The sequence below is a fragment of the Schistocerca serialis genome, chromosome 4, assembly GCF_023864345.2.
Source record: "Schistocerca serialis cubense isolate TAMUIC-IGC-003099 chromosome 4, iqSchSeri2.2, whole genome shotgun sequence".
Lineage (NCBI taxonomy): Eukaryota > Metazoa > Arthropoda > Insecta > Orthoptera > Acrididae > Schistocerca > Schistocerca serialis.
In genome coordinates this window covers 826,600,542-826,627,457 of record NC_064641.1, presented here as the reverse complement: position 1 = coordinate 826,627,457, position 26,916 = coordinate 826,600,542, and the positions used below count along the sequence as shown (strand labels likewise).

At 39.3% G+C, this 26,916-nt stretch overlaps 1 protein-coding gene across 4 annotated transcripts in view; it reads left to right on the top strand.

Moving 5' to 3' along the window:
* The window catches only part of LOC126473427 (bromodomain-containing protein 8), a 270,271-nt gene extending 244,751 nt beyond the window's left edge, over window positions 1–25,520 (top strand). For all 4 annotated transcript variants that reach the window (XM_050100466.1, XM_050100467.1, XM_050100465.1 and 1 more), the window contains 2 exons: window positions 15,331–15,510; window positions 21,747–25,520. In XM_050100466.1, the coding sequence (XP_049956423.1) occupies window positions 15,331–15,510; window positions 21,747–21,752 (186 nt within the window). In that variant the 3' untranslated portion in view covers window positions 21,753–25,520. The remainder of the gene's footprint in view (window positions 1–15,330; window positions 15,511–21,746) is intronic.
* The last annotated feature ends 1,396 nt before the right edge of the window (window positions 25,521–26,916 follow it).

The window sequence follows — 26,916 nt, the reverse complement described above, 5'->3', positions numbered from 1 at the left end:
GCACTTTAGGAAACGAAATCCCGCAAGAAACAACGCGTTTTGGAAAGATCTTTGATTCGCATCGGCATGTGGACTGCATGTTTGCGTAATACGAAAGTATATGTATGAAATACATCAAATACAGCAGTTTAGTTTCTGAAGCATTCTTAGGTTCCTGCCTAACCACGCCCTTCGAGAAAAAGCAGCAAAACATTGTTAATGCCCAATATTATATGTGAAAGTTCAGCTTTTCGTGAAGATACAGTGTACTTACATTACTTTAACCCATTAACCTTTCGTCTTTGTATGGTCGTGCTACTTAACAATGATGCTGCTAGTGGTTGAGTACATAACATGTATTATGCACTGATCGAGGCCCACGAGAAAGACAGGCCGCGGCGCGTACGTCACGAAGAACGGCCTGAGCTCGCTCATTCCCATAACTCAGCGGGCAAAATGCGTATTTAAATCTGTTAACTCGCAACCAGGTGCGTGCATACTAATGAGAATTTCATCTTGTACTGGAATCCGTTATTATGAAGTCTTACTGATTACTGTTCGTACAACAAAATTTAAAATCAATTTTCGATAGAAATGGTATAACCGTTCGTTTACAGCATTTATTCTCTTCTTCGTAACAGTTCTCCTTTCATAGAAGATGTGGTGCCTTACGCAACTGATAATCATTTTGGTATGATTTTAATTGCCAAATTAGAGCCTGTTAGTAGGCCTACGGACTTCCAATCATTGTAGGACTAATAATAGTGGATTCCAATAGTCGATGCAATTCTCGTTCGTACATACACATTTAGTTACGTTAACCGGTGTAGAAACGCACTTTGCCGAGTTGAGCGAGCTCGGCCCACGTTCGTAACGTAAGCGCCGTGGCCTGTCTTTCTCGTAGGCCTCGTGTCCTGAATAACTGCCGTCATTCGCTAGCGAGATCACGTGACATGAGTTATGACTGGCTTACAAAAGTGCATCGCTCAACGCAATCTCTATTTTAAGGCTTCGGAAGCTACCATGCTGTAACTTGTGGAATTTGTGTATATATTTTCGCAATTCGAAAATAAAAGCTGTCTATATTGTCTCACATCAAACATCTTTCCAAACGCATTGTTTTTCCTGTTTCCTTAAGTGGCGGGACATCCTCAGCCGGTATAATACCTTCACTATTCAAAGGACTGATAGGTTTTACAGCTCGAGGGAAAGTATACTGTTGCTTAACACGGATGTATTTTCACCTGCTTTATACGTAATTTCATCCGGGAGAAATTGTGTTTTCAACCAGGAAATCCGGGAAAAATCTGGGAATTTTTTTTTCTTGTCCACGTAGACACCCTGGTCCTAAGAGAAAGTTTCTTTTATGTTTGGCTAAGCGGGTGTTTACACTTCTTTTCGTTGTTCTGATGTATACTTGTCCACAACTGCATGGAATTTTGTATACCCCAGGTGTTGCTAGGGGGTATCAGGCATCTTTTACAGTTCTTAAATATTCCTTAATCTTCTTGGTGGGTCTGAAGATTGTTTCGATCCCATACCTGGCCAGAACTTTCCCGATACGGTCTGTGACTTTATTAATGAATGGTAGGAAAACTTTTCCAGTAGGTGACCATTGTTGCTCTTGACTTCCAGTTTGTTTTCTTCTTTGCTGGTATATCCATTTTTCATGAAGGCTGGCCGTAAGGGATTTAATTCATCTTGCAAGTAAGCCGGGTTTCAGATTTTGTTGGCTCTGTTCTCCAAGGTTTCATGAAACCTCTTTTTTTACCTAGGACAATGGTTTGATTCCTTGTGGAGGTACCGATCCACGTGAGTGTTCTTTCTACATACCTTGTGTCCCAGCGTCCCATCCACCCGTTTAATTACTGACACATCCAGGAAATTGAGTTGACCGTTACTCTCTTTCTCCATCATAAACTCTATCTTTGGGTTAATACTGTTCAGCTGCACCAAGAAGACATCCAGCACTTCTTGACCATAAGTCCACACTACAAATATGTCATCAACATAGCGGTACCATTTAGCTGGCTTTTTTCTGGCAGTCTGCAGCGCTCAGTGTTCAGAGATCTCCATAAATAAATTGGCAACAGCTGGGCTGAGAGGGTTTCCCATCACTACCCCGTCGATCTGTTCATAAAACTCATTGTTGTACTGGAAATAAGTTGTTGCCAGGCAGTGTTTAAATAAAGCCACTATGTCAGTCAGAAAAATATCTACTGTATATGAAATAGCTTTGTTTACAGCCACCATGGTAAACAATGACAGTACATCGAAGCTCACAAGAATGTAACTTGGGCTGACATTAATCTCCCTCCATTTTTCAATAAAATTGATCAAGCCCTCCATCAAAGAAGAAAAGAAGCAGAAGTCAAGAGCAACAATGGTCACCTACTGGAAAAGTTTTCCTACCATTCATTGATAAAGTCACGGACTGTATTGGGAAAGATCTGGCCAGGTATGGGATCGAAACATTCTTCAGACCCACCAAGAAGATTAAGGAATATTTAAGAACTGCAAAAGATGCCCGACACCCCCTAGCAACACCTGGGGTATACAAAATTCCATACAGTTGTGGGCAAGTATAAATTGGAACAATGAAAAGAAGTGTAAACACCCACTTAGCCAAAATAAAAGAAACTGTTGCTTAGGACACATCGAAAAATCGGCCGTAGCTGAGCATCTTTTTCGAGGTGGGAAACATGAAATTAAATTTAATGAGACAAGCATTCTAGCATGAACATCGCATTATCATGCGCGCATGTATAGAGAAGCAATAGAGATTCACATACACCACAATAATTTTCATGGAAAAGAGGAAGTTTTAAGTTGGACAAAACATGGATCTCAACGTTGCGCCAGCTGAATGACAATCAATTACTCTTAATCGAGAATGACGACGTATTCCAAAGATAGGCTTACCGTCGGTATCATGTGACGAATAGTGGTGCCCTCTATGCGCTCTATACAATTGGGTGTCTTCAGCAGTTATATTTCTAACTCTCAACTCATGTTGGAGATGTTCCCTCCTGAGGTAGGGTAATCCAAAGCACCCTCATGAATCCGTCACCATATGGATCTGAAACAATTTTCAAACACCAAGAGAAAAAATGATGACTTCAACAAAATTTTTTTTTTAAGAAATCGCAAATTTATTTCACAGTGTACAAGCAATCAGAATGATGATCAAATTAACAATCTTCTCTTACACCTGATGTATAGTAATGAACAGCAAGTTTCTCTTACAGAAGCAGTCTTTAAGACAAGAGAAATATCAATTTAAACAATAAACTTCACTTACACAAGCAAATCTGAAACAGAAAAACAATAATTGAAATAACTACTGTTTATCACAATAAATAGACTGAAGTCACCTTAACCCCCCCCCCCCCCCCCCCACAGTTCGAAACAAATATACCATTTCAGTCAGTGGCCTGTCTAAGTAAACATTCATGTAACCTGAGGCCAGCTCGGAGGTTCTAACAGATCAACTGCCCGTACAACAGCTGTTATACAAACATAAATACAAATCACTAAACAAATCAGCAAAGTTACACTCGCGACTCCAAATAGGTTACAGTAGTTGCAAAGAAACCTCATCTTTCAAACTCCACAGGTGAGGTTCACTCAGGGAATAAATACAATACGCACCATAACTTGTCTAGTTTTCCATATGCCATAGTTCAAAGCACTATTCCAGCTGCCAGAATCCAAACTGCACACGGTGAGAATGTCCCAGAAGGCAAATTGCTGGTGCGCTATCTCTTCAAAACCAAGAAATCAGCCACAGTGGTCAAAACCAAGAAATCAGCTGCAGTGGATGCCATCATGCATATGGCTCCAAATAAAGTAAGAGACTCCAATGGCAACCATGCTTACAGACTCACCCCTCGGTCCATACCTGCTACTGCCTTGTATAAGCACCAGCTCGCCAACCATGGCATGGGTCCTGGCTTTTCCTCATTTGCAAACAGTGATAAACTGGGTGAATCAGTGTGGCACTCACATCTCCAACCAGGCCACCAGGCAATCAGTGTGTCCAAGGACAGCACAACACTGCCATGGCTCACAAACAAAGTAAATATTCCTTCATATTAAGTTAGAATTCTCTTTCTCTGCAGAATAGCCACAGCACATGCCAAAACTGTGAAGAGCAACTTTAATAAATATGTGTACTTCTGTTAAACATTTTTGTACTGCCACTGTTGCCTGGAGATGAGGTTTGTGCCTCAAAACCTGTTGTTTTAGTAAATAATTTAAGTAAATTGACAAAAATTTGTGAATAGTAGCGGTCTCTAGAAAACTTTTTCATAATTCTGCAACCACCAGTTGCATTCATGTTCAGCCAACCTAGCTGCTTTGTATGTCTGAATGACCAGTACACTTGTGACAATTAGGACAAGTAATTTTGTGTACCCAACTGTTAGCTGGAAATGAATCTTATCTTTACCATTGAAACTATACTGGGCTGAGATGTTCCTCACATAGTAGAAAATCCTATTGTTGCAGGATTTGAGTTTACAATTCCATACTTAGAACAGGTATCACAAAGTGTAGGTGAAACATTGTGATTGTGCAGCCCAGTGCATTTTGAATAATGAAGAAGAGACCCAATTACTATCCAACCATGAGTTATACAAAAAAAATTACATTTCCTAATTTTGACAATGTTATATTGATCACTCAGGTAAAGACAGAACTAATAGATTGGCTGAACATGAATGCAGCTGGAGGTTGCAAAATTGTGACTGCAGATTTGCTGAGCATGTGCTGAATCTGGTACCGCGCGCCGCAGAATTTGAATCCCCGCCAGAAGTCATGGACGTTGAAGACCCATAGAGGTCTCTGTACCATCGCACCATAAGCTGTGGTGGCGCACGCCTCCTGGCCCGCACTTAGAGTGAGGGCATCCCAGCGGAACATGTGGTTGCAGCGGCCAATAGCGGCATCCCCAATCGAGTACTTAAGCGCCTGCCTGTCGCTCAGCCTGCCAGTCTAACCTCACGTGCGTCTCAGGACATTTCACCTCGCATTAGACAGTGTATTGACTTTCATGTTGCTTTACGTGTGGACTTGGTTGTCTTGTTTGGTTCGTGACTCTGTTGTCTGTTCTTGTTGTGTCATAAGGTCCTTCGTTGCTTGTGTCCGTCCTCTCCCATTGTGTTGTTGTTTGCGGGCTGCTCCGCGGCTCCCGCCGCGTTTCCATCACTACAACCCTGCGACCATTCTGGTCGCCATTACAACACTGAGTGTAAGCCACAGCTACCAGCCATAGGCCCATGCCCTCTGCTTACCAAATGAAGCCCTGAAAATCAACAAATATCTGGCGCACAGTCCTGCTATGATATTAAATGACCAAACACAGTTCAGTATTTCCCCCTCTTTTAAACTTCACTTAATCCTGACAGTGTTCCAGTGAGTCTCGTAGTGAATGCCATCCTGTTTCTCCATTTTTCCTGCATTTGTTTATTTTATTGTTATTGCCTATGTACTCCATTTAAATTGTTAAGTAAGCTTTGGTTTTTGAGGTTTAATGTTAATGCTTTTTTTGGCTTGGTCTCTTAATATTTATTTACTGTTCAAGTGTAAGATCATTAATTGCATTACCACTGCACTTTTGGATGCGGCTTCTATGCTGTGATTGTGCATCACTCTAGACTAACATCTTTTTCAATGTTGTATGTGAATATTGTACACTCTTTGATGACGATGACGACAACAATCAGTTAAAGTGTGATGATAGACTTGTAAGCCAAATGCTGGCCAACAAAATAAATAAATACTGAAGAACATTCACAATATTGTGCTTTACATGTATAAATATACAGATATGGTGAAGAAGTGTGTTTATTTTTTCCTTTCAGTGTTTGTGTTTGACTATTATAACATGTAATCAACCAGAGAAAAACATGAATTATTTATTTTACAATAACAGTAATTCAAGTTGAGTTTGCATTGTTTACTCCTCACAGGAATTGAACTTGAGACACAGTAAACCAAAGATTCAAGAATGATAACTACAAAATATGGCCTCACAAATGACTTCTATTCAAATTGCCTATCAGTGAAGTATTGTCTCAGCTCTGCAACTGTATTTGTGATTTTGTGTCACAAAGGTCACAGTTCATAGTAATTGACAGGAAACCATCTAACAACACACAATTCACACCGGGGTTCCCCAGGAAAGTGTTATAGTCCCACTGCTGTCTTAAACCATAAGAACAATTTAGGAGACAATCTGAGCAGCTCTCTTTGATCGTTTGTGGCGTATGCTGTTGTCTACTGTCTAGTACAGTCATTAGAAGATTGTAAAACAATTGCAAAATGAATTAGACAAATTATCTCCTTATTTTGAAGAATAACAATCAACCGTAAAGAATAAGAAGTGTGAAGTCCTCCACAAGCACTACTGAAAAAATTCCATTAAATTTCCGTTACAATATAAGCCGTACAAATTTCAAGTTGTTGATTCATTTAAGTTAAATTGTGGTCATTACATAAACAATGTTGCTGTGAGAGTCTACCAGTGACAGTGTTTTTTTGCCAGAAAACTTAGAAGGTGCAACTAATCTACTAAAGAGACTGCCTGCACTATGCTTGTTGATCCTCTTCTGAAGTATTGTTTCACAATATGGGATCCTTATCAGGTAGGATTGGTGGTGAAAAAATCAGATAAGGGTAGTCCATTTTGTTTTATTGTGAAATTAGAGAATGTAATGGGTATGATAAACAAGTTGTGGTGGCAATTTTCTTCTTCTGCTGCTGCTGACTAGGTTTTACACTCTTTGTCAGTCTCATTCTGTGGATGTACTAGAGCACCTGTCTTTCTGTCTTTTGAATGGTTGTCCAGGCAGGCATTTCCCTTGTAATCATCCATATTTAGAAATTTTAATGAGTCTTGTGGCACCCATACTCTCCATATGGGCCTTTCACTATATTAGATAATTACTGGAAAATACCATGCTTGGTACCACAAAAAAGACTCTTAACATCACTAATTAGAAACAGAATATAGAATAATATACAAATAGCAGGAGGACAGCAAGAATTCAGGCAAAACAGGAACACAATAGATGTTATTTTTGCTCTAAGACAGATAGTAGAGAAATCCATAGAGTTTGATAATCCAGCCTAGCTGTGTTTCATTGACTTTTCAAAAGCTTTCGATGGGATTAGAAAAAGGACATAGTACAACCCTTAAGTGACAAGTGTGTCAGTGGGTTTAGTGAACATCACAGATATTCATTCCAACAGGTAAGAAAACAAGAATTAAAACAAATGAAGGATTGACAGGTGAAATTATAACAGCAAAAGGAATTGGACAAGGAGACTCATTAAGCCCACAACTGTTCAATATTATGATAGACCACATCATTGATGCTGTAAGAAAGAAACCGGGATATAAAATACAAATAAATTGTTGACTATTGTGTATTACGCTGATGATGCTGTACTGGTAGCAAATAGTGATGACTATCTACTGAACGTACTTTGCCAATTCAATAAAACTAATAAGCAACATAACATGAAAATCTCACCTAAAAATCAAAGAATATGGTAACATCAAAAACACCTGTAAGATGTAAATTAGAAGTTGATGATGCATCAATTGAACAAGGGATGAGCTTTAATTTTATAGGGAGTGTTATCACCAGCTCTAAAGACTTAACCATGGAAGTGGGAAAAAGTGGGAAAGGCAGTACGGGTAGTAGGATCCCTGCAAAATACTGTATGGAGAAACAAATTTGTGACAGCAGAGAGGAAGCGAAAAATATAATTAATGGCAGTGCAAATGAAAGTATTGCACTAAGACAGACCCAAGGAGTAACCGTATGGGACAAGAGAACAAATGTTTCAGTAAGGCAACAGTGTGGGATGACAATCAATAAACCAAAAGTAGTTTTGCTATGGCAGTAAGTTTTCATGAAAGTGCAACTACCAGCTTTCTTCTCCGAACCGTGAAAAATTTTGTTGACTCCCACAGATCAACGAAGAAACAACTGTCATGATAAAATAAGAGAAATCAGAACTTGCATGAAAAGAGTTAGGTTTTCATTTTCCCCATATGCTATTTGAGAGTGAAACCATAGAGAATTAATCTGAAAGTGGTTCTGCGTACTCCTTGTCAAGCACTTAAATGAGAGTTAAAGAGTAATGATGCAGATGCAGTGGAAGAACTTGTAATTTATTACTGATTTTGAGCGACATACTGTGTGACTTCTCTTTGCCAATACTTCCAATTTAAGGATCTGAAAACATTATTTAGGTCTGTTGGGAATAAAACAATGGAAACTCCAGGTTGGAATATCAACAATATAGGAAAAAATCGATTGCTCCTTACCGTAAAGATGACATATTAAGTTGCAGACAGGCAAAATTGAGACACTTTCATATAAGCTCTCGGCTACAGCCTTTGTCAGAGAAATAAAGAGGTACACGCACTATTCATTTACACAAGCAAGCACAATTCATTGTACACAGGACCACCAACTCCAGGAGCGCAGCCCAGAATGACATTTTGGTCTGAGCTGCTGAAGTTAGCAGTCGTCTATTTATGAGGTGCACTTGTTTGTGTGAATGAATAGTGTGTATTTCTCTTTATTTTTCCGGTGAAGGCTGTGGCTGAAAGCTTATGTGTAAGTGTGTCTTAATTGTTCCCGTCTGCAGCTTAACACTTTCATGGGCCATGGAGAATATACTTCCCACTAAGTGTGTTTCTTTGCGGCATTTAAGGGAATATGTTTCACCACTTCTCTATGCTCCTGGCACCTAGTGGGAGTCTGCTGCACCAGCTGTAGTTTCTGTTTGTTGTAAAATATAGCTTTCAGGACTGTGGGGAGTATATATTCCACCAAGCAGTGGTATTCTAATGGTGCTTGGGAAGTATGGTTACCAACAAAGTAGTTTCTGGAAGGGGCTTGGGAAGTATACATACCACAAAATTAATCTGTCATTTGTGGTCCTCGGGAAGCATATTTACCACCAACCTAGGGGTATCCTAAAGCTGTGGGGAATATGTCTTACCACCTCTGTGCCTGACATCGTGTGGTAGTACACTGCACCAGGTGTATGAAAACTTGTACAACAATCAGTTTGTTTGTTGTGGGATCAGCTGTTGTTGAAACTCATTGCTTCGCTTCTGCAATATACATTATTGTGATCTGTATCAGCTCCTACTTTATTGTTTTCACATTGTGGTAAGTAAACTTCAATATCAGTAACAAAACAGTAAACACTATTCATTGTCTTTTTGTGTGTAATGGCAACACACAACAGTCCACAAAATGAAGCAGAAAATAGTTTACAACCCTAGTTTTAATACCTCACAACGTTGCTGTGGTGATATATGTACCACCATAGTTTTTGCTCCTAAATCACAAAAATAAAATTATCAAAAAATATAGTCAGTTGATCACAAATCTAATAGGAGAGCAAAAAAATTATCTTCACTGAGTTGCTACAAAAAATGTACCCACGAAAGGGTTAACCTATCATCTTTATGCCAAGTAGCAATCTATCTATTCATACATTGTTGATATTCTGCTGGGAATCATTTTCGCAATATGTAATCTCCTATCTCCTTGTCTGACTTGTCTTTAAATTTTGTATTTCTCACTATCCTGATGAATTCTAGTGTAAGCCATTACACTGACATGTATGTTCCCCCTTCTCCTAACATAGGTTGAAAACTGCTTGTTTGTAAATGTCTATCGGTAAAGGCATTGAAGCTCAAGTCAAAAACTCACAGAAAACATTTGAATATGAGACAATGCAAACATTCTGATTCATTGCTCTGTTCTGCATTTTTGTTCACAACTTGCAAGTGCTATACTTACTTCTAAAGCCAACTTGTTCCTCTGATTGATTAAAGTCCAGTTTTTTTTCCTACGCATTTGGGAATAATCCTACTGAATATGATATACAAGAACTTCATGGAGAGGTGATGGAAATTTATAAAGTTCCTTTCCTTTCTTGTCATGTTTGTCTTTGTTCTTGCAGAGTAGTTTTACAGTTCAAATAACTTACGGGTTTGTTGCCGGGTGACATCATCGACTGCCGCCGATATTTCGACAGGAGCACATCCTGCCATTCTCAAGGCACAAATGCAAGGAGGAAGCAATGTTCAAGGAAATTTAATACCTCGGTTCACAGAGGAGAAACAAGGAAGATACCACACACAGAACAAGTAACCGTAGAGTCAACACACAACCAAAGATAACCAACATCAGAAATATCGATAGTGACTATTAATCTACAGGTGAGGTAGCGCTAATTCTGTCCCTCTGTTTTTTGATGAGAGACAGAGCCAGACTCCAAGCAGCATTTAAACAAAATCCACCACCTCTGTTTATAAGGTTGCTTGATAGTGTGATTTCAACAGCTTCCTTAATAACACTATCCCAATAGCTGGACGTGTAAGCCAGAATCTCCGTGTTGTTGTATTCCATAGGATGATCGGTGTCAGGGCAATGTTCTGCAATAGCGGATTTGCTCGGCTGTTATAAGTGTGTGTGACGCTTATGTTCAATACACCGGTCTTCCACAATCCTGATTGTCTGACCAATATATGACATGCCACAACTGCAAGGAATACGATAGACACCAGCCTTACACAAGCCAAGATCATCTTTTACAGATGCCAACAGGACCTTAATCTTAGAAGGTGGTCGAAAAACACATTTCACATCATATTTCCACAAAATACGGCCAATCCTGTTGGAAATGCTTCCTGTGTAAGGCAAAAAGGCCATAGACTTAGGTGCCACTTCGTTGCTATCATCACTCATCCGTTGCACAGAAGGCTGATGGCTCAACTCATGTTTGATCTGCCTCTCACTATAACCATTCTGACGAAAGGTGACTTCGAGATGTGATAGCACAGCTGCCAAACTTTCTGGGTCTGAGATAATGTGGGCCCCGTGAACCAAGGTACGAAGTACTCCTTCATGCTGAGCTGGATGGTGACAACTATCAGCTCGCAGATAAAAGTCGGTGTGAGTAGGCTTCCTATAAACAGAATGTCCCAACATACCATCAGTCTTCCTTCTGACCAACACATCAAGGAAGGCAAGGCATCCATTCTTTTCCACCTCCATAGTGAACTGAATATTCGGGTGGATTGAATTCAGGTGTTCCAAAAACCGGTTTAAATTCTCACTACCATGGGGCCAAACAACAAAAGTATTGTCTACATATCTGAAAAAACACGTAGGTTTCAAGGTCGCTGACTCCAATGCACATTCCTCAAAGTCCTCCATAAACAAATGGGCCACAATAGGTGACAACGGGCTTACCATTGCAACTCCATTAGTCTGTTCGTAGTGCTGACCATTCAATAAAAAGTAAGTCAGCACATGTCGAAACAAATTTGTTAACTTGACACCAAACTTAACCTCAATTAGCTGCAATGAATCAGAGAGAGGAACACGAGTGAAATGAGAAACCACATCAAAACTGACTAAAATATCAGTCATTCAAATGCAGTCCCTGCAATCGACGTAAGAAATCTGTAGAGTTCTTAATGTGGTGTTCACACCTACCTACTAGTGGGCTCAACAAACTAGCAAGATGTTTAGCTACACAATATGTCTGAGCACCAATATTAGAAACAATAGGCCTCAACGGGACAGCCTCCTTATGGAGCTTAGGGAGGCCATATAAGCTAGGTGGTACAGCACAGTAAGAATTAAGACTCTTGATAGTCTCCTGTGACAAAGAACTTTTCTTCAGGAGGTTATTAGTCTTCCTCTCAATACTCTTAGTAGGGTCAGCACCGATTTTACGATACGCCAAATCAGAAAGTAGACACTGCATCCTTTGAATGTAATCGTGCTTGTTCAATAAAACCGTGGCATTTCCCTTGTCCGCAGGTAAAATAACAATATCAGAATCCATTCTGAGTGAACGTAAAGCAGCCGCCTCAGCTGCTGTAATGTTACACTTGGGTGAACGGGCCTCAGTCAACACATGACAAGCTTCCCTCCTAACCTCTTCTGCAGCCTCGGAAGGTAGTTTGTTCAACAAAACCGTGGCATTTCCCTTGTCCGCAGGTAAAATAACAATATCAGAATCCATTCCGAGTGAACGTAAAGCAGCCGCCTCAGCTGCTGTAATGTTACACTTGGGTGAACGGGCCCCAGTCAACACACGACAAGCTTCCCTCCTAACCTCTTCTGCAGCCTTGGAAGGTAGTTTATAAACAGCCTGTTCAATAGAACTAATAAAATCAACGACTGGCAAACTCTTAGGTGTCGGTGCGAAATTCAAACCTTTCCCCAGCACAGACAAAGCTCCGTCGTAAAACGTTTTCTCTGTGAGATTGATCACAGAATGTTGAGAATTAAAATTAGAATTAGACACTGAGCCAAGGAAACGTTCAAACATTCAAACTTCGTCAATGACGAGCAGTTACAGATTGAAATTCCCAGTCAGACTGCGACTAAGAGGCACTGTCCACCCAATGCCAAGAAAATTTAGAAACATTAGACGCCATCATTAAATGAAGCTGAAATAATTCCTTAGAAACAAAATCTAATTGACAGCGAGTATAGTGGATCCTTTCACGAACAAGAGCTAAACCAGCACGTTGCTTGATGCAATGGGTGACAGGAGAATTAATATGATGCACAACCTTAGCAAACATTGGAACCACACTATGATTTTGACACTTCAATAAAACTGAGAGATTAAATTCCCTTGCACATTGCTTCCTCCTTGCATTTGTGCCTTGAGAAAGGCAGGGTGTGCTGCTGTCGAAATATCGGCAGTGGTCGACGAAGTCACCAGGCAGCAATGCCGAGGGCAGGGTGCGAATCAGTCATCTTCCAGGGACACAGCTCCTTGACACCTGTATTGTGGGTTGGAGACCAAATGACGACGACATCATTATGCTCTGGGGAACATTCAGGTGAGCATCTGTGGGTCCAGTGGAGCTCGTACGAACCATCACAACAGCCTAGGTTGCGTACCATGTGCCCCCCTTCATGACGATCATGTTTCCCGATGGCAGTGGCATTTTTCAACAAGATAATGTGCCATGTCACAAGACCAGGACTGTAATGGAATGGTTCAGGGAACACAGTGGTGAGTTCTGAGATGTGATTGAACGTGACGTCAGAGCTCATTGTCCCTCTCCCTGGAATTTGTGGGAATTAGGTGGTGTGTGTGTGTGTGTGTGTGTGTGTGTGTGTGTGTGTGTGTGTGTGTGTGTCACACATGCGTGAGGATGTGGTGCCAACTCCCTCCAGCAACCTACCAAGACCACATCGTCAGTGTTACCTGTGCCAAAGGTGGACATACTAGCTACTAGGTGGATAGTCATAAAGTTCTAGCTGATCAGTGTACTTGCCTAGTGAGAAACTAGGATATTAATCAGTTACAGTTGAATAACAAGTTTGTCTATTTCGTAAAGGATATTGTATTCAGGAAGCTCCGTACTTTCTCCCCCCCCCCCCCCTCCCCCCATGTGCCATGTAAAAAAAGAGTACAAATAAAGGCTTAAGAGTGAGTAGAATGGCAATTGGTATGGTGAGAGCAACAGACAACTGTATTAACCAACTTGGTCATGATGTTGGAGGCATTATTTACCAGAAATTAAATGGGGCTGTTGGTATATTACAGACAAATCAGCTAGAACTAGTGTAGCTTTGGGGTTAAACACTTCAACTTTTGTTGTCACAGGGTGTAGCAGTGGTTTCCAAACTTTTTGAGTTTTCAGGTCCTTTCACATATGACGAACAAGTTGAAGTGAGGGGTAAATACACTGATCAGCAGAACATTATGACCCCCTACCTAATTGTCGGTATGTACACCTTTGGCACAGATAACGGTGGTGATGTGTTGTGACATATAAGCAATGAGGTCTTGGAGGGCCACTGGAGACTGTTGGCACCACATCTGCACACACAATTCACCTAATTCCCGCAAATTCCAGAGAGGGAGGGGGGGGTCGCAATGAGCTGTGATGTCACATTCAGTCACATCCCAGATGTGTTCAATCAAGTTTAGATCTGGCAAGTTTGGGGACCAGCACATCAATTGGAACTTGCCACTGAGTTCCCTGAATCTCTCCGTCACCGTCTTGGCCTTGTGACGTGGTGCATTATCTTCTTGAAAAATGCCACTGCCATCGGGAAGAATGATCGTCATGAAGGGGTGTACATTGTCTGCAACCTGTGTATGATACTCCTTGGCTGTTATGATGCTTTGAACAAGCTCCACTGCACTGGTGGATGCTCACCTGAATGTTCTCCAAAGCATAATGGTGCCACCATCAGCTGGTCTCCATCCCGTAGTACAGACGTCAGGGAGCTGTGCCCCCGGAAGATGACAGATTTGCACCCTGCCATCGGTGTGATGAAGAAGTATCAGGATTCCTCAGCCCATGAAACACACTGCCACTGCGCAAACATCCAGTGCCAATAGTCACGTGCCCATTTCGGTAATAGTTGCTGACGTCATGGTGTTAACAGTGGCAAATGACTGCAGAGGCCAATCATTAAAAGTGTTTGGTGCACTGTGTATTCACACGCACTTGTACTCTGAACGCATTTAATGTTATTACATCTTAGTCTGATAACAAAATCAATAGAAGGACAGACTTGCTTCTACAGATCTTAAAATCGAGGCACAAGGTTGAAAATTGCAACTCTCATCCCTTTCTCCAACATGCCAACTATGATGTTGCAAAAAGTATCAAAAGTTGTAGGGTCTTGTTACATACTTGAGGATGTTCCTGCATCACCAAGTTCCGAAAATCTTTCTTGATGTGGAAACGAACTTTGTTCTCGGTGTGGAGTGGTAAGTGTAGATGGAAGTTTTTCACTGAAAGAATCTTTGATCCAGTTGTACTGATCTTCTTGTGAAAAGCACTTCACAATGTAATCATAGATTTCATTTCAGTGACTCACTAATGCAGAAATCAGTTGTGCCAGTGTTGTGAAAGAGACTCTGTTGTCATTGCTTTAAATATTATATCCTCAGTTACCAGAACCTATTTCACATTAATTCCATAAGTTACAACCTCCATGAAATATTACAGATATGCCTTGGAGTAGCTACACAAGAAATAAAATGGATGAGCAGAAAATTTCTGTGTTGGATTTCTGAACTTCTGAGGCACCAGTTCATGATTGGTATGAACTCTGTACATTAACAGTCAAGATTTGTGTTCATTTAAGTTCATGTTTTGTGGCTTCCTCCTCCAAGATTGATGTAAACGTTGCACACCCCCCTCTCTGACATTCTGTACACAATTTTCTCTTTTGTGTCTGTGCTTTCATTTACATATTTTGTGTGTTTACTTTATGTTAAATATGGCTTTACAATGACTGCAACTTTTTCATTTTTCAGGATTTTTTGACAACACAGATGCTTGTTCAAGTAGTTGGAGAAGTTCCACTCCGCCGGGAGACACGTACCACTGAAGCTAATAAAAATCGGGATGTACTGAGTGGGCAGGAAGAAACAGATGTAGGAGGTAAAAGAAAACGTATGTCTGGAGCAGAAACAGAAAGACATAAAAAGAGAAAGGTGAGATTGCTATGTACTTTTATTAGTACTACATATCTCAGACAAAAGGAACACTTCATTCATGATGGTGAGATTTTTGCGGTGGACTAACCAGGGTGTCCTAATTGAAGCACGTTATACAGTGTCCTTAGATAAGAACTTCATAGCTTTGAGGGACTGAAAGGTTTTTAGAATACTCTTACACATTTTGGATCAGTAACCTACATACCCGAGTGGCGGCTCCTTGCCGAACACATTTCATGTCTGTCCTTACCCATCGCAGATGGAACAAGCTAGAGTAAACTGGAGGGGAAGAGGGCTAGACGGAAGACATGGTGCCATGGCTGGAGGTTGGTATCTTCCTCCTCCCTGATATGCTTTCCTATTCTATTTCCGCCTTCATAACCCACCCCACCACTTCTGTGTGTGCCACATGCAATTTCCTCTGCCTGTATCTGGGTTAGGTTTGCCAGTGCCACATTCTGTTCCCTTTCCCCCCTCTCTCCACAACTCGTGGTCTAACGGTGTTCCGAAAGGGTAAGCTAAACACGGTTGGCGGAGGCGTGTTTGTTGCTGTCAGAAGTAGTTTAACTTGTCGCGAAATTGAAGTAGATACTTCCTGTGAGTTAGTATGGACAGAGGTCATTGTTGGCAACCAGAAAAAAATAGTAATTGGATCCTTTTACTGACCTCCCAATTCAGATGATACAGTTGCTGAAAGGTTCAAAGAAAACTTGAGTTCGATTTCAAATACATACCTGAATCATACCATAATAGTTGATGGTGACTTTAATTTACCCTTCATATGTTGGCGAAAATACATGTTTAATTTCGGAGGTACGCATAAAATATCATCTGAAATTGTGCTAAATGCATTCTCTGAAAATTATCTCGAGCAGTTAGTTCATGAGCCCACGCGAATAGTAAATGGTTGTGAAAACACACTTGACCTCTTAGCAACAAATAATCTTGAGTTAATAACCAGCATCAAAACCGATTCAAGGATTAGTGAACACAAGGTTGTCGTAGCAAGATTTAATATTGTAATCCCCAAAGCCTCGAAAAATAAGTGAAAAATATGCCTATTCAAAAAAGCAGATAAAAATTCGCTTGACGCCTTCCTGAGAGACAGTCTCCACTCATTCCAAATTAATAATATAAGTATAGACCAGATGTGGCTTAAATTTAAGGAAATAGTATCGGCAGCAATGGAGAGATTTACCAAATAAATTAACAAACGACAGAGCTGATCCTCCTTGGTACACAAAACTGGTTCGAACACTGCTGCAGAAACAACGAAACAAACATGCCAAATTTAAACAGACGCAAAATCCCCAGGATTGGTGTTCTTTTACAGAAGCTCGAAATTTTGCACGGACTTCAATGCGAAATGCTTATAACTGTTTCCAGAACGAAACTTTGTCTCAAAACCTGGCAGAAAATCCAAAGAGATTCTCCTCGTATGTGAAGTATGTTAGCAGCAAGAAACAATCAGTGCCTTCTCTGTGTGATAGCAATGGAGATACCATCGAAGACAGTGCTGCCAAAGCAGATTCACTAAACACAGCCTTCCGAAATGCCTCCTCAAAAGAAGACAAAGTAAATACTCCAGAATTCGAATCGAGAACAGCTGCCAACGTCCTCGGAGTAGTGAAGCAACTTAAATCAGTTAGTCTTCTGGTCCATACTGTATACCAATTAGGTTCCTTTCGAAGTATGCTGATGCATTAGCTCCATTCTTAACAATCGCATACAACCGTTCGCTCGACGGAAGATCCGTACCCAAAGACTGGAAAGTTGCACAAGTCACACCAATATTCAAGAGGAGTAATCCACTAAATTACAAGCCCATATCGTTAACGTTGATATGCAGGAGGATTTTAGAACATATATTGTGTTCGAACATAATGAATTACCTCGAAGAAAACGGTCTATTGACACACAGTCAACATGGGTTTAGAAAACATCATTCCTGTGAAACACAACTAGCTTTTTATTCACATGAAGTGTTGAGTGCTGTTGACAAGGGATTTCAGATCGATTCCATATTTCTGGAAGGCTTTTGACGCTGTACCACACAAGCGGCTCGTAGTGAATTTGCGTGCTTATGGATTATCGTCTCAGTTATGTGACTGGATCTGTGATTTCCTGTCAGAGAGGTTACAGTTGGTTGTAATAGGCGGAAAGTCATAGAGTAGAACAGAGGTGATTTCTGGCGTTCCCCAAGGTAGTGTTATAGGCCCTTTGCTGTTCCTTATCTATATATACGATTTGGGAGACAATCTGAGCAGCCGTATTTGGTTGTTTGCAGATGACGCTGTCATTTATCGACTAATAAAGTCATCAGAAGATCAAAACAAACTGCAAAACGATTTAGGAGAAATATCGGAATGGTGCGAAAAGTGGCAGTTGACCTTAAATAATGAAAAGTGTGAAGTCATCCACATGAGTGCTGAAAGGAATGTGTTAAACTTAGGTTACACGATAAATCAGTCTAATCTAAAAGCCATAAATTTGACTAAATACCTAGGTATTACAATTATGAACAATTTAAATTGGAAGAAACACATAGAAAATGTTGTGGGGAAGGCTAACCAAAGACTGCGTTTTATTGGCAGGGCACTTGGGAAATGTAACAGACCTATTAAGGAGACTGCCTACACTACGCTTGTCTGTCCTCTTTCAGAATACTGTTGCGCGGTGTGGGATCCTTGCCAGATAGGACTGACTGTGTACATCGAAAAAGTTCAAAGAAAGGCAGCACGTTTTGTACTATCGCGAAATATGGGAGAGTGTGTCACAGAAATGATACAGGATTTGGGATGGACATCATTAAAAGAAAGGCGGTTTTTGTTGCGACAGAATCTTGTCACGAAATTCCAATCACCAACTTTCTCCTCCGAATGCGAAAATATTTTGTTGACACCGACTTACATAGGGAGGAACGATCACCAAGATAAAATAAGGGAAATCAGAGCTTGTACGGAAAGGTACAGGTGTTCATTCTTCCCGCACGCTATATGAGATTGGAATAATAGAAAATTTTGAATGTGGTTCGATGAACCCTCTGCAAGACACTTAAACGTGATTTGCAGAGTATCCATGTAGATGTAGATGTAGCATTGCTTCCTCTGGATCACAGGGTTCTGGCTTCTATTCCTGGTCAGGCTGGGGATTTTCTCTGCCTGGGGTCTGGGTGTTTGTGTTGTCCTCATCATTTCATCATCATTTGGGAAAATGGCGAGACTGGACAGTGAAAAAGATTGGGAATTTGTTCGAGTGTTGATAACCATGCCGTTGAGTGCCCCCACAAACCAAAATCATCATCATCATCATCATCATCATCATCTATCCCCCTCTCTCTCTACAGTCATTGTCATCATCATACGTTAGACTGAAACAATGTGTCCACTGCCTATAAAGAAAGGAGACACCAATATGTAGCCCAAAGTCCTTATCCCCTTCTGTTGTGTTGGACAAATTTAATCACAACTGTTCCATCAAGCAGTAGAAGTCCAATTAGTAGAGTCAAATTTTCAACAGTTATGAACCTAATAGCAATTTTGACCTGCTAGTGATCATTACTTGCGCAGTTGTCAGGCACTCAAAAAGTTTCCGTTTGAGGGTGTTTCTGCAGCATATATGCAAGATAGTGCAACTCCAATGCAGGGATGTTAGTGCTGACATGTAGGCAAGGGACTAGTGCGGTATCTGTGTGTTTCCGGCGGGTGTACGGTAAATGCGGAAACATGAATTATGGCAATGCTATTACCAAATGCACCCAAGTAGGACCAACATCTTGTTGTTCTTTTCTTAGCTGCCGAAGGACAAACACTGGTAGGCAACCATTGGAAAATAAAGAATACTTATGGGCCAGCCTGTCGGTCTAAAACCATCATTGTGGAATGCTGCACCAAGTACTGTGCTGGTTGCGATTCGACACAAGATGCTGGCCGATCTGGGAGGTTGGCCTCGGTCATTACGCTAATTCAAGTGGCTGACACTTGAGCACCCGCCATATAATCCTGATCTCTCCCTATGCAGTCATCATGCTTAAAAAAGCTGCTGGGCAACAGAAGCAGAAGGACATGGTGTTTCACCAAACAGGTATCTTCAACCTGGCACTTCGGTGGGATGATTGTCTCAATGTTCATAGTGTTTTTGCCTGATTGACATACCAATTCTGGACTGTACGGCCCTCAATCAGAAACCTTTTGATCGGCCCTTATACTAATGTCTGCCTAAGTGCACTAATATCTCAGCACTGTTGCAATATTCCTCCGTCAAATGGGCCAAATTTGAATGGTTCCGTGTATGACAGTCTGGCAGGACACAACCTGAATAGCTACTTAACAAGCATTGACAGACAAAACTCCAAATTCTGATCCTTCTTTTTGTGTGTTTGATTTGTGCTGTTCACCAGTTTTAAATGTCACTGACGTGAAGACATTTTTTTAAGATTTCAGATGTAGCTGTTTAAGTACTGATAGATGCAGCAACTGTTTTTTCACAACTACTCTCTGACACGTCATGTATTTTCTTCTCTAGTGCTTGTCTTTTATCTTGAAGAGAAAATATTAGCAACATTAGCATTATTCAGGTGCAGAGTTATTATTTTCAAGAGAATTTCTTTCACCGGTGAATTTTTTTAAGAATTGAAATTCACAGCCTCCCAAGACAAAGTATCAAATGTATTTTCCCTTGATAATGATCACAAGAAGCTCTTGCATGTAAATGTTCTTGCTTGAACTCCATGATATTCCAGTGACTAAATTCTGTTACGCATGTTTGAAAACTATGCATTGTTTCTGATAACACATTGTTAGAATATGCATCAATATATTAAATTATGTACTGTTGTTGCATGTAACTTCGTATATCAGAAGAGTATATGCTGAAGAGTTGTTAATGAATTCTGTTGGAACAATGTAGATGTAATACATGTTTCTACGAAGAATTATGAAAATCTTAATTTCTTGCTCAGAAATAAATGGCAAAATACTTGCATATCTAGACTACTCAGAACAGCTATTACGAAGACACCATTTCCATTCTTACTACTACTATATATGTGTTATGTGGGGATTACCACTCTATCCCTGTAGCTGTTACGTGATGGGTGGAACATCCTTTCTCCACTCTCTTATAACCTCACTTTGAAATTTTCATACGCATACAGTATTTAAACAGCACAGACTTCTTAATTTAAAGCAAAGAAATAGTATTAAGTTTTGTGATTATACTTATTCGTATCAAAAAATTCATTGTGAATGCTACTTTAACATGAATAAAATGATTGCGGGCTTCCAGTGGCATCAGGTGGCCCATGAACTTTTTACCTAGCTCTCCTTGGCCATTTTCAAGTTGTAGATGACTGCTGTGTCGCCGTACCTTATCGCTATATAGCACAGTGTTGGGAGAGGTTAGCCAGCTTCTTGAGAGACCCAACATCTCATCATTGTTCATGCCCCCAGCAAAAATGGACAGCTCTTAAGATCTGTGAAGGACAATCTAGGGCTTAGGATGTCTGTACTGTACAAAATACCATGTCAGTGCGGCTGCTACTACGTCACACTGTGGAGAAATGCCAGACAGAACTCAAGAGGTGCTTACACCGATGCTATCCTGAAAAATCAGCTGTGAAAGAACACGCTGTAGGAAATTGACACTGAATTCTATTCGATGAAACATGTGTTATTGTGAGGACAAAAGGATTTGGGGACAGTGTCATAAAAGAATGGGTAGAAATAAAAATATCTGAAAAAACATTGTCAACAAGAATAGTGGTTTGCAGCTCCGCACAGCCTGGGACATAGCCATGGCGAGGTTGAAACAAGTGTGACAGGCACTAGACGAAAACATTGGCACAGTTGTCGAGGAAGAGAGCACAAGTGATGTCATAGCCAGCACCACAGCTACATAACAGCAAGGCCAAGGCGACACGACAGTCATTCACAACATGAAAATGGCCAAGAAGAGCTTGGTCGAAAGCTAGAGGGTTTTCTACCAACTGTCTCTGCTGGAAGCTTGAGAAGGTTTTATTCATTCATATCACTGTAAAACCATGCATTCATACACTACTTTTAACAGCTTGAAATAACTTTTTTTCATTATCAGACTGAAAAACTTGGTGGCCTTATTGACTGGTACTTTAGGTGTGTTCTGAATATGTTTTGTACCACATAATAGATAGAAACTAGGACAATACAGTGAATTAGCCTATTGATAACATCTTCTTCTTCTTCTTCTTTTTTTAGGTCTGAATTAAGATGAACCAGAAATCATCACTGTTTTTACTAGATATGTGAAACCAATGTTACAATGGCTGTGTAGATACGAAAACTTCTTCATATTATGTAAAACTGAAGTAATGTTACAGACATGGAGTCCATTGTTTCTAAGAATTGTTTATACCAAATGTAACCAATGATTTAAGCATTTTCTTTTGCTTTTTCTACTGTCTTTTTCTGTTCTGACAGCTAGGTATTCTGTCATTCTACAGACTGAGTGCCTATGAAAACATACAACTATAGTTATAGTTTCTGTAACTTTGGTTGCACACGCTTTGAGACTGTCATTGCTGGTTACATTTATTGCTTAAGTTGCCCTTCTGTTTTAAGTTTTACAATAGTTATGGGTTGTATAACCTCTTAAAACATATATATTAATATGGAAAATAAGATGAATGTTATTACTTCAGTTTAGGTACTGAATGGTGATGCATGCTGTTGTAGATAAAAACTATAGATTTAGTTCACAATTAGTCCCAATTTTTTTGTTTGACTTTTAAGGGACAAGTTATTTATGTGGTTTATCACTAAAGAACAACACCTGGCTTTGTGAAACAGTTACCAAAGAACTTTTGTCCAAAGTATACTATTGTTGTTTTTTATGACAGTGCCCCAGAGTTTTACACATTATAATTTTAACGTGTTTGCCACTGATAAAATTTGTAAATAAGCTGTGACTACTGACTACATATTCACTGTGATCATATATAAAAGTTACATTGAATATTTTTTACTACTGAGGCATATGATAAAATTGGTGTTATTTATTTTTTCTGTCGTATGTTCCTGCTACACCATATGAAATTAATGCTGTCTGTTGAGGAATCCCACATAGAGAATGTTAAATGGCCAGTGTTATCTATCACAGTAATTTCCAGCAATGACAGGAAAGTGCTTTCACTTGCCAAAAGATGAAACTCTCTTCTACTCCAACAATAACCCACTACGCAGGAAGTCTTACCCACACCTGTTTCCCTTTATTTTGTCATTCCTTTATGTGTATTACTGAGCCCAAAGCAAATTATTTCTAGTATGAAAGCATGATATGTTAACTTTGTTCCTATTTCATAATTGTTCAGGTTGCTCTTTCATCTGGTACTGACTGTAACACAGCATTTCTGCATTTTGATGCTCATTATCACATCACTTTTTACTCATTTGTTTCTGAAAATTTTTCTTAAGAAATTGTTTTATCTTTATTTTTTCTTTATGCCATCAAGAATTTAATCAATCAGACTATTATGATGAAATAACATTGCAAAACATGCAATCTGCAGGATACCACTTAGCAATATAAAGAGTGGTATTTGGTGTATTATAAGATTTTTTATTTTTTTCATATTTATTTGGACTACAGTTTTATAATAGTCAAGTGCAGACAAAATCTACAAAAATTTGCTGAATTTGAAAAGTTACTGAAACTGACAGGAAAAAGTGGAACCAAGTCTTGATCGTTCTGAAGTCTTTATCATCCCAATACAAAAAAGTTTTGCACAAATGAATTGTAAAAAGAAGAGCAAGATTTATGAATATGGTGTGTGCAGCAGGTTGCTCAAAAATTTTAAAACATCATACTACAGGTACAGGATAGAAATCAAACGAGGCAGCTGGAATCCAAATTCCAGAAAAGTTAATAATTCAGAAAGAGGACAAAGTCCATGCTACATAAAATCTAACCATAACAACAACAAATTGTAATGTTACATTCTTGTTCAATATCCCCCCCCCCCCCCCCCCCCCTCTCTCTCTCTCTCTCTCTCTCTCTCTCTCTCTCTCTCTCTCTCTCTCACACACTCACACACACACACACACACACACACACACACACACACACTCACTCTTTTTCCTCCCCACCCTCTTTCTCACCCACCCCCCTCAAACCCCCGAGGAGTGTTCTGCTGTTTGTAACTATTTCCTTCTACGTCTTCATCTATCTTTACTTCAGGTCCAGTTTCTTGTGACACCTCCAAATTTATGTATTATTAGATGTTGATTGACTCAACTGTGCAAGACTAAATGAGTACTTGGTTGAGGGAACAAGTAGCTTTGTGTACATAAGTCAAGAAATATGATTACGGGTGCTAGACGATAAACAACACAAGATGTTTGTTTACTATTAGTTATTTATCTTTGACGCTGCATTCTGTGCTGAGCTGTATTATTAACTTCTTTGAAATTTGTATGTCACATATTACATTCCATTGTTGCCATTCGGTTTCTTTCCTGCACCATGTATTTATTCTCATGTACGTCACCTCTCCGCATCACTGCAGAGGGATGTTTGACCCCAAAAGTTCAAGTTTTGGTATTCACTCTTTCCTATAGTTGTTAATTTGAACACGGTGTATACTTTCAGTGAGTGTGATCTTTTTATTCAATCTGGAAGTTTATTTATTTTTTTCTTTTAAATATTATTGTAAGCACTGAAATGTAATTGTGCAGCAATTATTTTATCATCACAGTATTTTAAAGATATATTTTTTATTTTTGCAGTATATTGTAGATAGTGACCTAAATGTATTATACTTTATATGGACATTATTAAATGTAGACTGAAAAAGATGAACTGCATTTTTTCTGGGAAAAATATCATCATTAATTAGTTTTCATATTCCTGCATCATCCATAATATCATATATATTAAATATTTAGCCTGACAAAGATTTGTGTGTGCATGGAAGGTGCATCTGGAATTACTTGAGGTGCAGTAGTGGATAAGATGAAATGTCCAAAAGCATGTCTTGGCATGTTTCTGGCCTCTTTGTTAGACACACACTTCACTTTATCAGGCTGTAGTGTTAAGAAAATAACTAAGAACAAAAATAATCTGTTCTCACTCTGCTGGAGCACTTTTATATGAAGAAATTATCAAGAGAGAATTCAGTTTATAATTCACATTAAATGTGCAGTGCTGTAATTAAGAAAGAAATTTCAACATAATTAAATAGTTAATGGGAAAGAGTGCAATATGCTATAAATATTTAATTTGTAGTTGTTGTGCTTTGTTGTGTTTTATGTTAGTGCAGAAGGCAGACAGTAAAGACAATACACTTGCTGAATACTTAAAAATGAGGAAAGAAAGGAATCGTTATTAACTTGATATTGCAGTTACACAAATTTTACTGTTAATAAAGAAGACACTATTCGTTCCAAGATTGTTCCCAGTTCTAAGCGGAGAGAAAAAAACTGGATGAACAGTGTTGTTAAATGCAATCAATTTTTAGGAGTTGAAGAAGGGATAAGAGAAAGATGGCCTGAAATGAAATAGTCAGTTGAATTAATTTTTATAAGGGTACAAACAAAGCAAGGGAAACTAGAATAGGCAAAGTGCAAATAGATCGAAGAAAACATTTGGATGACAGTAATGTACACACAGACAGAGAGAGAGAGAGAGAGAGAGAGAGAGAGAGAGAGAGAGAGAGAGGCCTTTTTATGGAGCTAAATGTTAAAACATGAAATAAGCTTTACTGTTCATTGTGAATAACCAATATACAAGGATGTCATCACATGTAACCTCTAAATTTTGTTAAATGGAGAGCTTGTTTTTAATTCATCCAGAATACAGGCTCTGGCTTTGCGTGTGAACTTGAAAAACAGCTCTGTTAGTGTAAAACTATTTTACTACTATGAAATGAACGAGTTTCGTAAAATATTTGGGTCAACCAGTAGGTTATATGAATACTTCTTTTCTCTTAATAAGCAGTCGATTCACACCCAAATGTTTTAAAATGAACTTTATTTTCCCCTGTGTTTGTCTATTCACGTATGTTACTGTTAACTGGTTTCTGTTGTTATGTAAACACTTCTATTTCTTGAGGATCAACTCTAGAAAACCATGAAAATAAAATAATCTTGAAAGAAATCACCTTGTTTTTGTTAATTTTAGGTCTACTGAAAAAGCACTTTTCATCCTGAAATTGCGAAATGAGACAGAACCAGCCTGTTAGGCATTTTCTTTAGAATAATATTATCACAGTCCAGTTTTTAATTTGCTATGAACTTACTACTTCCTATTAATGGCACTGAACACAATAAGTGAATACCAGTATTTTTTAATAATATGAGGGTGGGTCCTAAAGTAATGCCACCTGTGTCATAAAAAGATTTAATAATGAGCATATAACAGTGAAATTACTGCAGATTGTAGCCTTAACTGTCCTCTATGTACTAGTACCATTTAACAAAGTCACCCCGCAATTGTACATGTTTGCTCTGTTGTTGAACCGAGGCATCAAAGCAGTTTGGAAAAATTTAGGGTTTTGCTTCTTGACCCATGGTTTTAAAGCTATTTAAACCTCATTCATAAAAAAAGGTGTATCAGTATGCTGTAATGGACACCAGAAATGTGCGGCATTGGGTGAAGAAATTCAGTAATGGAGAAATGGTCATTGAAGATAATCCTTGCAGCGGTCGGCCAGCAAAACATGTCACAGATGACAGTTGAGGACATGCTGATGAAGTGATTTGAGGAGGCAAACACATTAAGAGTTTACAATCAACAGCGAAATCTATGTAACCACTCTTGAGAAACTTAAGGTGGCAGTAATGGGTGCTTCCACAATCCAAGCAATTGCAAAAATGGTCTGACTTGACCCCATCTGTTCATAGTATAAAGATGACCTACATGGTTACAGGTTCAATCACTTGAATAAGGTTAAAACAACTTTAAATTCATGGTCCAGAAGAAAAACCCGTGAATTTTCCGAAACTGATTTTGATAACTGGGTTCAACGATGGCATTTAAATATAAATGCATGTGGCAGTGCTAAACAGTAAGTTGTGTGGAGGACAGTCCAAGTTATGCTGTGCACTAATTCCACTGTATTCTGTTTATTATTAAATTTTTATTATACAAGAGGCTTTACTTTTTGATCCACCCTGGCATAAATAATTTCAAACATCAACTGGGGACAGTTAGTCACATTGTTAGTGAATGGAATGCTGCCCAGCACTGCAGTGCAGAATTTTGGAATAGTTTGCTGCCATGAAAAGTTATTTGTTTTCATTATGGAGCTGCTGTAATATTGGTTGTATTGCATAGTTTCCTAATACACTAATGTGTGTTGGTTCACATAAAACTTTTTCCATCTTTCTTAACATCCAGGAAGAGGCATTTATCTCCAAAGCTCCGAATAAC